The sequence below is a fragment of the Erythrolamprus reginae genome, chromosome 7 (assembly GCF_031021105.1).
Source record: "Erythrolamprus reginae isolate rEryReg1 chromosome 7, rEryReg1.hap1, whole genome shotgun sequence".
Classification (NCBI taxonomy): Eukaryota; Metazoa; Chordata; class Lepidosauria; order Squamata; family Dipsadidae; genus Erythrolamprus; species Erythrolamprus reginae.
Window position 1 is genome coordinate 51,820,050 of NC_091956.1, and position 15,824 is coordinate 51,835,873.

At 35.7% G+C, this 15,824-nt stretch overlaps 1 protein-coding gene across 1 annotated transcript in view; it reads left to right on the forward strand.

Moving 5' to 3' along the window:
- Window positions 1-10,406, forward strand: part of TENM3 (teneurin transmembrane protein 3) — a 1,937,374-nt gene extending 1,926,968 nt beyond the window's left edge. The window contains exons 36-39 of the mRNA XM_070757504.1: window positions 342-638; window positions 2,559-4,170; window positions 5,831-5,961; window positions 8,804-10,406. Of these exons, the coding sequence (XP_070613605.1) occupies window positions 342-638; window positions 2,559-4,170; window positions 5,831-5,961; window positions 8,804-9,559 (2,796 nt within the window). The 3' untranslated portion in view covers window positions 9,560-10,406. The remainder of the gene's footprint in view (window positions 1-341; window positions 639-2,558; window positions 4,171-5,830; window positions 5,962-8,803) is intronic.
- The last annotated feature ends 5,418 nt before the right edge of the window (window positions 10,407-15,824 follow it).

Genomic DNA, 15,824 nt, shown 5'->3' on the forward strand with positions numbered 1-15,824 from the left:
ATAATTTCCTCTGTAAATCTTGTTGAGTATAAAAGTTCTCAATGGCTATATTGTTGAATTATATTAACATTTAACTAAATTCTATCAGCATTAATTGAAAACATTTTGAATAAATGTCAGTGCATCTTTATTTAATGAAACCTTTTAAAATGGCAACCTAATCCCTGGCTATTATACTAAGAAGCTGCTAAATTAATTTACTGACAAAGAAAATCAATCATTGTAAATGATCTTTAAACAATAGTATTCAAACAGTGGCTGATTCTATAAAGAAATATTAAGGAGCTCAGTGCCCCCATGAACACATTATTTATTTTGTTGTCTTATTTGTTTCATAAAAGGTTAATGGTAGGAACCTCCTTTCAGTTGACTTTGATCGGACTTCAAAGACAGAAAAGATTTATGATGATCATCGTAAATTTCTACTGAGAATCGCCTATGATACTTCAGGACATCCAACTCTCTGGTTCCCAAGCAGCAAGCTTATGGCTGTCAATGTTACCTATTCATCTACAGGTCAAATAGGTAGCATCCAACGAGGCACCACTAGTGAAAAAGTAGATTATGATGGACAGGGAAGGATTGTATCTAGAGTATTCGCTGATGGTAAAACATGGAGTTACACATATCTTGAAAAGGTAATCTACTATTGGAATGTTGGTTTACAGTTCTATTAAAGAATTATTTCTGTATAAAATGTTAAAAATTATTGCTGCATATTTGCAGTTTTAGGCATAGAAGGAATGTGTGTACATGTGCATGCACACATGCACATTTTACTCCAAGATTGTGCAGTAACATATATGATTTTTTTCTGATTCATTCTTCTAGTCTGTTGTATCTTTACAACAGCCCTGCAAAATCAGGTGGGCTAAACAGTAATGATTGATCCCAGTGAAGGGCTACCAAAAATTTTACTACCACACTGTGGGCGTGGCTTATGCAGGACACCCTGCATTTTCTTTCAACATCTTTCAGTGCAAATTGGGTTCTCTGGGGTGGATCTCCATTTTTGCTACCCCACTGCGTTCCCGCCCCATCCGGGCAAGTAGCCCACCCCTGGATCCTACTCATCCAGGAAACTTTCTAACTTTGTGGTCATTTGAACCATGGTCTCTTTGGTCCTAGCCCACATCTTCACTGTTGCACTGAGTTTAAGGAAAATCCATCCCAGAAAACTGATTGAGATACATAAATATGCAAGATATGTTTGATTTCCTGGAATTTACTAGCTTGTTGCCTGTGGATACAATTTCATAGAATTTAATTATGTCATTGATATCACGGGGAATGATTAAAAATTTCTAGGATTTCAATGAGATTGAAGCACATTTAGGTGGCAAACAGAGTCAATGTATTTGGAGGTACTCTTTATGAGCAGTCATGTTAACCTAATGCTTTTCTCAATATCGTAACGATTGTTTATTTAATGTTATATTTTTTCAAATGAAGTTACTCTTAAGAATATCTGTTAACACAATAAAAACACAGAATTTTATAACTGAATAGTAAAAACACTGTAAGTTTTCCAGGCTAAATCTGAAAAGGGAATCTAAAAATGTTTTCCAAAATTTTTTTCACCTTGCACCAAGAAAGAACAGCATGTTCACTATCAAGTCAAACTTAATAAAGAGTTCTAAACTGCAGCATAAATGTAACAATTTAAACAATGATTTTTCATTGTGTATATGTGCCTCTCTGTCTCTTACAAACACATATATATACATACACACAAACATTAATGTGTTTTTCTCATATCCATCCAGCAAAATTGCTTATTTATTCTTGGCTCAGAATTAGGGTGGGGGGGGGAGTTTGTCCAAAATGAAATATGGTATTAAATCAGTGCTGCATACTTAATTATATACTCCCTAGCATGGCAATACTGAACAAAGCATAAGAAGTCTTTTATCATTATTTAATTTGATGTCCTTTAGTGGGACAGAGTAGAATTTGCCTTAGGTGGAAACAGCTACCAACAGTGACAGATGCTGAGAGTTTTATACATCTTCATGTGAGTAATATAAAATAACAGTGGTAGTGATGTGTAATGCCAAAGCTTTACAAAAGGAATCATTTGGTGACTAATTAACTCTGCAAAATTTGATGTAAATAACAAGCCAATTGCTTCACCCATCTGACAAATAGATATAAAAGAGGAAGTTCAGGGATCTTCAGGCTAGTAAAATTCTCAGTAAATTATCTCTAATTACAGGAGTGAAATTGTCTCCTCCATATGTTGTTCCCTTCTTGAGTTGCTGGCTTAAGACAGCCTCACTTTTGTTAGTATTAAACATGACTTATCCCAGTCCATTGACAATCTGCTGTTTGGCATTGAATACTTGATAAAAAGATGACACAGTCACAAGAAGAACACATTATGAATCTGGAGCGATTCATTACAGATCCTCTTACAATTAAGTATCCAAATGAATTAGACAATTACCAATATGTAAGGTCAAGAATTACTCAATTTGAATAATGATGATTTAGTAAAAACAGTGTTGCTAGTCTACCAATACTTTTGGCACTTGATTAAACTCTGTTTTCTTTTTCAGTCAATGGTTCTCTTACTGCATAGCCAACGGCAGTATATCTTTGAATATGACTTACTGGATCGCCTTTCTGCAATTACCATGCCCAGTGTAGCTCGCCACACTATGCAGACTATCCGTTCTATCGGCTACTATCGGAACATCTATAATCCTCCAGAAAGCAATGCCTCTGTCATCATGGACTACAATGAAGAAGGACAGCTGTTACAAACTGCTTTCTTGGGCACCAGCCGGAGAATCTTGTTCAAATACCGAAGGCAGACCAGGCTTTCTGAAATTCTATATGATAGCACAAGAGTGAGTTTTACTTATGATGAAACAGCAGGAGTTCTGAAAACAGTAAACCTCCAGAGTGATGGCTTTATTTGCACCATTAGATACAGGCAAATTGGTCCATTGATTGACAGGCAGATTTTCCGCTTTAGTGAAGATGGAATGGTAAATGCCCGATTTGACTACAGCTATGACAATAGCTTCAGAGTGACTAGCATGCAAGGTGTTATCAATGAAACTCCATTGCCTATTGATCTCTACCAGTTCGATGATATATCTGGAAAAGTTGAGCAGTTTGGAAAATTTGGGGTTATTTATTATGATATTAATCAGATAATTTCAACAGCAGTAATGACTTACACAAAACACTTTGATGCTCATGGTCGCATAAAGGAAATTCAGTATGAAATATTCCGTTCGCTTATGTACTGGATTACAATTCAGTATGACAATATGGGCCGAGTAACTAAAAGAGAAATTAAAATAGGCCCATTTGCTAACACTACCAAGTACAGTTATGAATATGATGTTGATGGCCAGTTACAGACAGTTTACCTTAATGAAAAAATAATGTGGCGCTACAACTACGACTTGAATGGCAATCTCCACTTGTTGAATCCAAGTAGTAGTGCTCGATTGACACCACTACGATATGATCTGAGGGACAGAATCACTCGACTTGGTGATGTCCAATACCGGTTAGATGAAGATGGATTCCTGCGACAGAGGGGCACCGAGATATTTGAATACAGTTCAAAGGGCCTCCTTACCAGAGTTTATAGCAAAGGCAGTGGATGGACAGTGATATATCGTTATGATGGGCTTGGAAGACGTGTTTCTAGTAAAACCAGCCTGGGACAGCATCTTCAATTTTTTTATGCAGATCTGACATATCCAACAAGAATAACTCACGTGTATAACCACTCAAGTTCTGAAATCACTTCTCTTTATTATGACTTGCAAGGACATTTATTTGCCATGGAGATTAGCAGCGGAGATGAATTCTATATCGCCTCAGACAACACTGGAACCCCGCTAGCTGTTTTCAGTAGCAATGGTCTAATGTTAAAGCAGATTCAGTACACTGCCTACGGCGAAATCTATTTTGATTCTAACCTTGATTTCCAGTTGGTGATAGGATTCCATGGAGGTCTTTATGACCCACTAACCAAACTAATTCATTTTGGTCAAAGAGATTATGACATATTGGCAGGCCGTTGGACTACACCTGATATTGAAATTTGGAAAAAAATAGGGAAAGATCCAGCTCCTTTTAATCTGTACATGTTTAGAAATAACAATCCAGCCAGCAGAATACATGATGTGAAAGATTATATCACAGGTAAATATGTACATTTAATAAAGTACAATTTCTTATTGTTTTTATCAAATTACATTGTACATGTATATCAACTTAGAATTACAGCATCTGATATATAAAAGTATATGGAGTAGGAATATACAGTACTTTGTTAAGGTATAATGTATGTGTAATCTACCTTGCTTCACATAAGTGAGAAGTATACACAGATAAAATAGTAAATAACTATATTGTTTTTCTTCATTAGATCTCTCTGAGATCTTGTGTCTATAGATTCAGGATTCTTTCTTTTTCCCAGGGAACAATTTCATTGTAGCCAATGATAGATGTAGTGACTTAATAGACAATAAGACTTATCAAAAATCTTCATAATAGGCCTTGTTCTCTGTTTCTGTAGAATATTTTATCTCTTAGAGGATTCAAAAGAAAATGGGTTTTTGATGTTTCCGTTTGACTACATGGTTACTATGGCAACAGTTTATAAATCTGCAAATTTATTGTATATTATGAGTGCTATTTTGCCAGATGGCCAATATATCTAGGAAACATACTAGGATTCCTTGCTTGCATGATAACACCTTGGATCTTTAAAAGGAAATTTTTCCAAGCAGTGCAAAAATTCCTTCTTGCTATTTATGGTTGTAGATTTATCTGTAGTTTAAATAGTGGTGCTTTTTGATTTACATAGCTCTACTATGTTTTCAAGTTACTTAATAGAAAGGCCTTAAACTGAGAAATCTGATATTTTAATATTTAAGCATTTTTGTATCCAAAATCTTAATTCATAATATACTTTCATTTTGTTGATAAATATACTATATATTTGGACACCATTGTATTCTTTTCTTTCAAAGAAATGGATACAGGTTCATTGTAAATCGCTTGAAATATTAATGCCAGCTGCACTCAATAGCTAAGAACTATCCTTCCCTTTTTCACAATGAATTATTTGTACAACTTATTTACCTAACACTTATCCTACGATGTACCAGAGAGAATCAAGCTACCTGTACATTCCTGCTTAATTTTTACTACATTGCACTACTGCAGCTTAATACTTACTACATTGCAGTAATTTGGGATAAGTCACAGTTGCATTGTGGAATTACATAATTGGAACAGTAGACCAAATATATTGCAAATTAGGATCTTAAAGATTTTACTAATTCACTAACGAGGCTTTTTTCTAAAAGAAGTCCAAATACCATTTTTTGGCAATAGTCATGCTCATACTGTATGGTCACATAGCAGTATTCTTCACCTACAGTTTCTTCCGTTCCTTGTTGTCTTGCAATAGTTGAATTCACGGGATGTGAGGATCTAGTGCTCTCCCTATGTTTATTAAGGAGATAATCTTATCTGCATAAAGAAATTATGTGGATCACATGTAATCATCAATAGATAATAATTATTGCTTCAGATTATTCTGGATTATATAATAACTTCACTACATTCTTTTCTCTGGGTCATAAATTGGGTACATTCTCTGGGTATATAAATGAGGACAACGTTTAAACAAATAAACTGCAGCCCTGCCAAGGATTTTCTTCTCCAAATATATTTTAAAGCTCAGAGCATTATCCAGTTCACCGACATTCATTCAAATTATGCTCCACTAAATTCAATCACAGATTGAGGGACATATGACGTTTTTCTAACTTACTTTATAATTGCTTTCTAGATGTTAACAGCTGGCTGGTGACATTTGGTTTTCATCTGCACAATGCGATCCCAGGTTTCCCTGTGCCTAAATTTGATTTAACTGAACCTTCCTATGAACTTGTGAAGAGTCAGCAATGGGATGATGTACCGGTAAGAAAAAATCCTCAGAGGCATACATTGAATTTTAAAAAATCAAAACATATTGGAGAGATGTTTCTTGATATACTTTTGTCCCAAACTATATAGCAGATAACTAAAGATTAGGCTTAAATTTTAACATTTCCTAAACTGAAGTGAGAGGGAGGAAATGATTTATCAATAAATAATAGTATTTTAAAATTCTTTTCCCCCCTTCAAATTATAACATTCCCAATGGAAGCTATAGAGATTGGATTGATAGCAGCACCCTGCCTCCCGGCTAAAAGTGAACAATGTAATAAAAAATAGAATGTGAAAGAAACAGAATAACAGGTGATATAAATTATGCATATTGTACAGCAGTACAATTTTACTTGCCTTTAATATTAACCGTGTTTTATATGTGAAGATAAAATATTGAATATAAAATCACCCCAGGTAAAATGTATTACATTATATGAAGCCCAAACTCAAACACCTTGTTTTAAAATATATATATTGCCAAATAGAACTATAAAAGTAAATCAGTTACAAAAATCTATGAAATGTAAAATAGAAAGTCATATGTACCATTTAGGAAAATAGCAATTATACATTTTATACAGAAATCAAAAATCCATTAACCCTCAAATTATCAGTACCAGCAATAAATGACAAACATTAAATAGCTGGTAACCTTTCAGGTGTACAGGGTTCCCTCGATTTTCGTGGGGGATGCGTTCCGAGACCGCCCGCGAAAGTCGAATTTCCACGAAGTAGAGATGCGGAAGTAAATACACTATTTTTGGCTATGAACAGTATCACAAGCCTTCCCTTAACAGTTTAAACCCCTAAATTGCAATTTCCCATTCCCTTAGCAACCATTTAGATTATTACTCACCAGGGTTATTTATTAAAGTTTATTAAAAAAAATATTTATTAAAGGCAGACAAAAGTTTGGCAATGACATATATGACGTCATCGGGTGGGAAAAACTGTGGCATAGGGCAAAAAACCACGAAGTATTTTTTAATTAATATTTTTGAAAAACCGTGATATAGACTTCTCACGAAGTTTGAAACCGCAAAAATCGAGGGAACACTGTATTCCAAAGGAGCTTTGTGACTTACCAGGCTATTAAAATATAGAGTCAAAATAATTTCATGTTATATAAATCTAGAAACATTTTGTTGATATTTTTACAGCAGAAATCTTAGTCCTTTCATTATAAAAAATATGTATAATTTCTTTCCCCTGCATACAAAAACTAACATAAGTGATATGAAGGATTCACCACGGCCTTTTCTCAAACTGGATATTAAATCTTGGGATAAGTTATCTGCTGCAATTGCTGATATCAATATTTATTTAGTACATTTGAATTTCTGAGGTTGTAGAAATGTAAAAACATTGTAGAGAAAACTATTATCCTTTTTACTCATAGCTCATTTCTTAATCTATTGAGTTCTCTCATATCTTGTTCAAGATCAAGTACTGTATAGGCAAAACGTGACAATGAGATCATGGAGGTCTTTTATTGATGGGGTCACGCCCATCAGTGATCCAAGATGCCCGGTTTCCCTGTGGAAGAATGTAAAGGGAGCACAAAGAGACAGTGCACAGTGTTGAGGGAATGAAGGGAAGCAGAGCCCAAAGGCATTATCATAACAGTGAACATGAGAGATTAGGAAGGAATAAGTAGAAAATGAAGTCACAAAAGAGAATACAAGAAAAGAAGTAGAGAAGAAACTCATGTAATATAAATCCACATGCAGCTTTAAAACCTCTAAAAGTCCACCAGCACTGAATGTAACTTTCACAGCATAAGGCCTCATAACAATTTAAAATTGAATTTCTATTGTGACATGAATCTCCAAAAACAAACCTTTGGTTCCTAATGGTATATCTGGACACTTACTCCTAAATCAAAAGCAAGGCAAAAGTTGTGAAATTAAAGTTGTAGAAATTTAAAGCCAGCGGAGAAAATCATTTCACAGATCCAGAAGTTGAAAATGCAATGAATTTCTGTGAGATAGATTAGGTAGATATAGTAGTGGTCCAAAGTTACTTCTACATGCCATTGTGGCCCAAGGATACGGACACTGCTCTAGAGAAGTTTATCACACGTTTCTGTATCTGGTACATTTTATGTGTGAAGATACGAAAGTTCAGAGATTTCAGGGAAGAGTTTACATTGCCTTTCTGGTTGAAGCTATAGCATATAAAAATGCCCGATAATAAATAGATGATACCAAATAAAATTGAACAGAATATATAAGCAAGTATAAAACTTTCATGGTAGACATTTTTCATTTATGCAATGAGGAAATCACTAAAGGAGAGCTCTAGAAAATTATTTATAGGAATGCAGGTAATAATTATTTTGGTAATTATTTACATTATAAGTATGCATCAAAGATACCTTTTGTTTTTAATTCTTTAGCAAATCTATTTATTGCATTCATCTTCCTATTCGGACAATACTTTATCTTTCTACAATTTCATGGTGTATAAATTAATATAATAAAGACTGATGTAAAAACCTAGTGAAGCATAGCAGATCTCTGCTTTCAGTGTTTCTAATTTTATTTTGATTGGTTAATTATCAAATTAAGAATAGTTAGATTCACTGAATTTTTCTTTGGAGTGATTCAGTGCTACTTTTTAAACTTCTTAATCAAAAATAATAATAAATATTGAAATATATCAAGCAAAGTAGAACTTATAAGAGTGGAATCCAGTCTGTGAATTCAATTAGCTGCAGCAGTGTCATTGTGGCATATCATTTTGTCAGCTGTAGGCTCCATGCCAATAAATGCTTGTCTGTTGGAATTTATAGGCTTGTAAAAAAAGAAATCTGTCTTCTTCTTTTCAGCCAATTTCTGGAGTGCAACAAGAAGTGGCAAGGGAAGCAAAGGCTTTCCTATCCCTAGGAAAGATGGCAGAAGTCCAGATCAGCAAGCGCAGACCTGGTAGCGAGAAATCCTGGTTGTGGTTTGCAACTGTGAAATCTTTGATTGGAAAAGGAGTAATGCTTGCTGTCAATCAAGGCAAAGTACAGACCAATGTGCTTAACATTGCAAATGAGGATTGTATCAAGGTGGCAGCTGTTCTGAATAGTGCATATTACCTAGAAAACCTGCACTTCACTGTTGAGGGAAAGGACACACATTATTTCATTAAAACCACTTCGCCTGAGAGTGATCTGGGCACGCTGAGATTGACAAGTGGCCGGAAGGCATTGGAGAATGGCATCAATGTCACAGTTTCCCAGTCCACCACTGTAGTGAATGGCAGGACTCGTAGGTTTGCTGATGTTGAAATGCAGTATGGTGCATTGGCTCTTCATGTTCGCTATGGCATGACGCTTGATGAGGAGAAGGCACGGATATTAGAACAGGCTAGGCAAAGGGCTCTCTCCAATGCCTGGGCCAGAGAACAGCAACGAGTGAGAGATGGAGAGGAAGGGGCCAGGCTATGGACAGAAGGGGAAAAGAGGCAACTTTTGAGTGCCGGAAAAGTTCAAGGATATGATGGGTACTATGTACTCTCTGTTGAGCAATACCCCGAATTAGCTGACAGTGCTAACAATATACAGTTCCTTAGGCAAAGTGAGATTGGAAAGAGGTAACACATTGGTTGAGCTTGGCCTGCCAAAGAGACGGACCCTGTGCCAGTGTCTTCTAAGAGGGGAGACCAAATAGTTTGCTGCATTATTACTTGAGCCTAAATATACATCTTTGCTCAGATTTTTCTGTAGCACAATCTGAATGGACTCTACAACAAAAAAGAGCCTTCCAGAAGAATGATAATGTTAAAAAGAAAAACTGGAATTATGTTTTTTTTTCTGAATGACCTTAAAGGTGATCTGCTTTAAAGAATATGTTTACATATGCATATCGCTGCACTCAAGTTGGACTGAAAGTACAAAAAAGAAAGATCTAAAGAGTTTCCAACTGGCAGAGTATTCCAGTAACTAAAAAAGAAAGTGATAACAGTGTTTCCAAATATTACTAAATTGTTGACTTTTACTTACAAGAATTAGTCTTTTTTCCTCTTCTTCCTTCTCCCGCTTCCTCCTCCTCCTTCTCTTCTGCTCACTCCCCTTCTCTGCCTAGGATGTGGTATATAATCTCTGTTCATGTTAAGCGGGGGACAAGACTCTTTGTGTATGGACACCCCAATGGCTTTAACAGTGCTGCTTTTTGAAAGGACACTGGCACAAGCAATTTATTCTACAATCAAAATTTGGTAATGGATTTTACAGTGATCATGGGGTTTACCTTGGGGGAAATGGCAAATAGAATTCTTGTCACAGAGAAGCAAAGGAAGCTTGATTTTTTTGTAAATTATGTGAGACAAGTTGTTTATGGATTTTTATATGAATTACAATTTACTGTACATCAAATATTAGTCTCAGAGGAGTTAATTTATGTAAAGTGTTTAAAAAAGTTTATACTTAAATAAAATAATAAAAATATGCAGTGTGTGAATTTTTTAAAAGAATTGCACCTTTTATTATGTTATAGCTGTACAGTATCAAGAATTATAATGTAGAGATATAACAGTGTACAACAGTTGGATAGAAAGAAGTGTTAATATTTTTGTATTAACTTTAACATGGTGGGTTTTTCTCTTTGGATTACTTCTGAAAAAGGATGGAGAAATCACAGACTAGAAGGAAATGGAGTTCTCCCCCCCCCCTTCTCTCGCTCTTGCTCTCTCTCCTTCTTCCCTCCTCTCTCTTTGCTTGAGCCCTGGCAAGCATGGTTTCATCAGTATCTGCTAAAAGGAAGGAAGAACAATTCAGCAAGACTCATTTGTTTACCATAAAAGATTTGTAGGCTGGACATGCCTTGTTCTCTTTCAGAGCTCAAGGTGTAATTATTCATTTTGCAGTTTTCTAATGTGTGGGTTTAAAAAAGGGGGGGAATGTGAAGTTGTGTCATGTGATAAAAGGAACATTTCCGTACTTCTTTACACAGGAGTAAATTCCTTTGTGGGATTTATTTTTGATGAATAAATTTAGGACTGCAAGCTAAGATATTTAATGGTTCATGAAGGCAAGTTGATGCTGTTCTAAACATACAGGATTGCTTCTCACAATATGTTTAACTGGGACAGCTGGAGGTTAATTGTATCATGGAAATATATCTGTATCCATGTTGGAATTTATAAACATGGGGTAATTAGCTCTTTTGTCTTCTAAGGATTAAGCAACGTCATATAGAAGCCTCATAAAACAGGATCTTTTTAGGTGGTTTCTATGAATGTTTTCATAAATACAGTAATACCTCATGATACGAACTTAATTGGTGCAAGGAGGAGGTTCGTAAGACGAAAGGTTCGTAAGACGAAACATTGTTTCCCATAGGAAACAATGTAAAGTCAATTAATCCGTGCAACCAAAAAACCCCCTGCAAAAAAACGGCTTTCGGCGACTGCTGGGAAGCCGCACGGCTGTTTTAAAAGGTGACAGCCGGCCTGGGGGGCTTCCCAGCACCCCCCCGAACCCGGGTTCGGGGTTCGGAGGGGGTGCTGGCAAACCCCCCAGGCCGGCTGCGACCTTTTAAAACAGCCGCGCCGCTTCGCAGCTGTCTCCCGAAGCCAAACGCAGAAGTTCGGCTTTAGCGTTCGGCTTCAGGAGACAGCTGGGAAGCGGCGCGGGTGTTTTAAAAGGTCGCAGCGGGCCTGGGGGGCTTGCCAGCACACCCCGAACCCCGAACCCGGGTTCGGGGGTGCTGGCAAGCCCCCCAGGCCGGCTGTGACCTTTTAAAACACCCGCGCCGCTTCCCAGCTGTCTCCTGAAGCCGAACGCTAAAGCCGAACTTCCGCGTTCGGCTTCGGGAGACAGCTGGGAAGCGGCGCAGCTGTTTTAAAAGGTCGCAGCCGGCCTGGGGGGCTTCCCAGCAACCTCCCAAACTGAACCCGGGGTTCAGCAAAATTTTGCCTCTTCTTACGAACTTTGTTCGAGTTACGAACCGGCGTTTGGGAGGCTTCTGGGAAGCCCCGCCGCCCGGCTGTCACCTTTTAAAACAGCCGTGCGGCTTCCCAGCAGTCTCCGAACGCCGGTTCGTAACTCGAAAAAAGTTCGTAAGAAGAGGCAAAATTTTTCTGAACCCCGGGTTCGTATCACGAGTTGTTCGTAAGACGAGGGGTTCGTATCTTGAGGTACCACTGTATATCTCTTAGACACAGGAGAGAATGAGAAACAAGGGGAAAAAATGGACAGAAAATTAGTAAGAATCTGTCCATGACAACACCATGACATCATAGGGCTGAGGGGGATGTTCCTTACATTTTTAGTTCAACTTGCAAAGGACAGGATAAAGAAACACCTCCCAGCCATCCTGATTGTTGCCAATGTGTGCTAGTGAGAAAGCAATAACTGAATTGCTTGTGTCTGGGAACTTGTGAGTCTTTGTGGTTTCTTTAGTTTTGGTTTGGTTTTTTGCATGTGTGAAAAAGGCACTCATTTCTCAGATAGAAAAAAAATTGAATTGTATCTGGGGAGATGGAACAAAAAGGAAGTTATCCTATCAAGTAAAACAAATTGAAAAAAACATCCAAGAAATTGATAATTTTAGGATAATATCTAATCAGTATTTGTGGGTATCATGATGTTTAAAATGTGTGTTAGGATTTGAGTTGTGCTGATAGAAGAATTTAATGTAAACCATGTATAATTTTCTGAAACCAAGTTATAGTATCAGATTTCTCCTGTTGAATACATCAACCAAAATGAATATTTCTGCATAGTTTCTAAATATATCTCCATGATTGATAAAATCCAGGATGGCATATAATTTTCATGCCAAATACCAGCCTCGCACTGAATTGGTCCAGCACTTCCTTATTAACAAATCAGTCAAAATACCTGTCTCACGAAGTTTAACATACTTAAAAATTCTGTAATGACTACCTTTTCACATTTTTCTAGTTAGTTTGTTAGTGCAGAAGATTGTGTAAAAACTGGAAATGCTCAGCTTCCATTTTAAAAAAAACCTTTCAGGCACAAAAAAAAATACTGGCAGTTTCTGGTAACCCTCTTATGGAAAAACACATTGAAACAATATTTTGATCCCCAATCCTTTTTTATAAGTATAATAATACAATTTAACTTGCAATTGAGCTGAATGTTGCATGATTTGAAAATACATTTAAACTTTTTATCGGTATTAGTATTGCATAATTTATATGTGGGAAGGAAAAAGGAAAATCTCAATAGCCTAATTCCATCCTTTGTACTATTTTTAGCAACATATATTCAAAAATATTATTTATTTGGGGAAAACTAGTCCATTTTCATTTTTCTGTGCTAAAAAATCAAGATGGAAATGCCAGTTAAATACATATGAAACATGTAAAAAAATTAGATGAATTTTTAAAAATTGTTTCTAATTGCTTTTGGCACAGAGATTGTGTGATAAACTTGTGCTTTCAGTTACACAATGTGTATTTTGTAAAAGAATTATGGAATGATCAAGCAAGCCACAGTATTACTTATCTGTGTCTCGTTGGGCACAACCTATACAGAACAACAATCTATACATTTAGAACCAGTGTTATTTTATTACATTTAAAGTGTAAATAAATACATTATTGTTAATTTTCAGAAACATAAAGAATCCAAATTTAGAAATTAGGATTTAAAAAATGCTAATCAGTGCCATTATTTTCTATCTAAGTTTAAATCTCAGTACAGCCTGTCTATAGTTCTTGTTTGATAGAATTGCAGAGGGTTTTTTTTTTAAAGCAATGGTTTTCTGTTATTTTGGGCTCATACTGGAAATACAGTAATATGCTGTTCTATAGAAATACTGCAACAATTACGATGTGTGACAAATTGGAATAGCACTAAGATTTCTGTTGATGCGTGCTTGTGCTTTCACAAATAACTCAAACTTTTATTTGTTGGCTCAAATTGAATAATGGCCAATTAATTTTCTTCATAAGTTTTTAGTAGATCTTTTTCATACTGTAAAAAAATATGATATGTTCCTACATGACATAGTGACTGTGGGGAAAATGTAAACTAAAAAAGTTTTTTTAAAAACTGTATTAAAGTAATCAGCCTATGGAAATTCAGAGTATTTTAGGCAAAGCCAGTCAAAATGTTTTCATGCAATTTTGAAATGTATTTTTTGTCTAATTTGTATTGTTCTTTTCATTTGCCTTCCAAACTTTATATGTATCCTGAAGTTTTCCACAACTTGATGACTATAGATTGCATCTAGGCTTTCCAATAAAAGCCGAGCCAATGTGTCTGTGTTTAAATTTGTTTTTTTAACTATGTGTGTCAGATATTACAAATGTTCTGTTACTTTTTGTTTTAACTTTATAGATGCAAAGTGATCTGGTTGTATTAGCATTGATTCATTTGCTCCACGATTGGGAATTGTTTCCCGCACCTTCTGCCAAGCAAACTATGGCAGGGAGGGATCACCAGAGAAATACTTTACACTAGTATTAACTAAGTTAAGCTTCACTTAAAAAAAAAAAAGATTGAAGCTGAGTCTCTCATGCTAAAAATAACAAGATTCATTTAACTAACTGATCATGAGCAGGAACCTTTCACAGGGAAGTGGCATCTTCAAATCATTCAGTATGTTTTATGTATAGCGACAGTGTATTTTGATGTGAATTGGAATTTTTCGGCCACTCCTTGTCTCCCTCAGCATGCCCCACTTATCGATGAAGTGATGGCTAAAAAGGAGACTTGCACATAATGTTAGAGACAGGGCGGCTCCAGATCCCACAAGCTTTCTGTAGGGTGGGGCTGGACTACTGCGCAACCAATTGAAAATAGGCGTTCAGGTAAGCAAACATCCTTTCTCCCGCATGGAAGAAGGGCATTGCAATATTTATTTGTTTTTTATTGATTTTTATTCATTCATTCATTTGATTTTTATGCCGCCCTTCTCCTTAGATTCAGGGCGTCTTACAACATGTTAGCAATAGCACTTTTTAACAGAGCCAGCATATTGCCCCCACACTGCTATGCCACCCCGGCTCTTCCTTGTATAGAAATCTGCAGCTTGATAACATGTCAAGCAAGCAAATCATGTTCCTGGTCTGCTACACATAACCCTACACATACTGTATATATCTACTCCAATAACAGAAATTAGTTCTTCATTTTAAATGGAAAAAGACTGTCTGTACACTTACAGCTTTTCACAAGTAATGAATTATTTATTAATCATTCCAATTTTTATATCCTTTTAGGATGTTCATTGTCTAATTATAATCCTTACAGGTAAGTCTAAAATATCAGCTCATATTTTAGATGAGGCGACTTGAATGAGAGCAGCTTATTGCAAATTCTAAATAATTCACAAACTACATAAGGCATAATTCAATTCCTGATTTGTATCATTTATTGTAGGTGAAAGAAAATAATGATTTCTAAAAAATATATATTTTAGAATATCTTTTTATTTTAGAATATCTAATATTTGTAGTCCCAAATGTTAGTGGCAGAGACAGTCAACATTTAAAACATACTTTATTGAATGTTTATAAATCTTAGCAAAATCCCCCAAAATAACTATAATATTTCAGCAAAAGATAACCCCATTAGTTTAATAAGATAGAGTTCTTACCAAGCAATTTCTATGCCTTGGTACAACATGCACCATTCCCAACTCAAAACAGTCATTGGGCTAATATAGTGCCATAAATTCAATTATAAAAATCCATTTTCAGGTTAGAGACTAAAAAGAAGACAAGGAATAAGAGTTTAATATATGAATATACATTACACTGATTCATGAATAAGTTTAATGGTATCTATCGCACAGATATGATAATTAAAATCAAATGTCAAAATTGTCAGGGCCACTTGTAACTAACTTCTTCAGGGTTTTTTATTTTTATTATTGGGGCATTTTGAG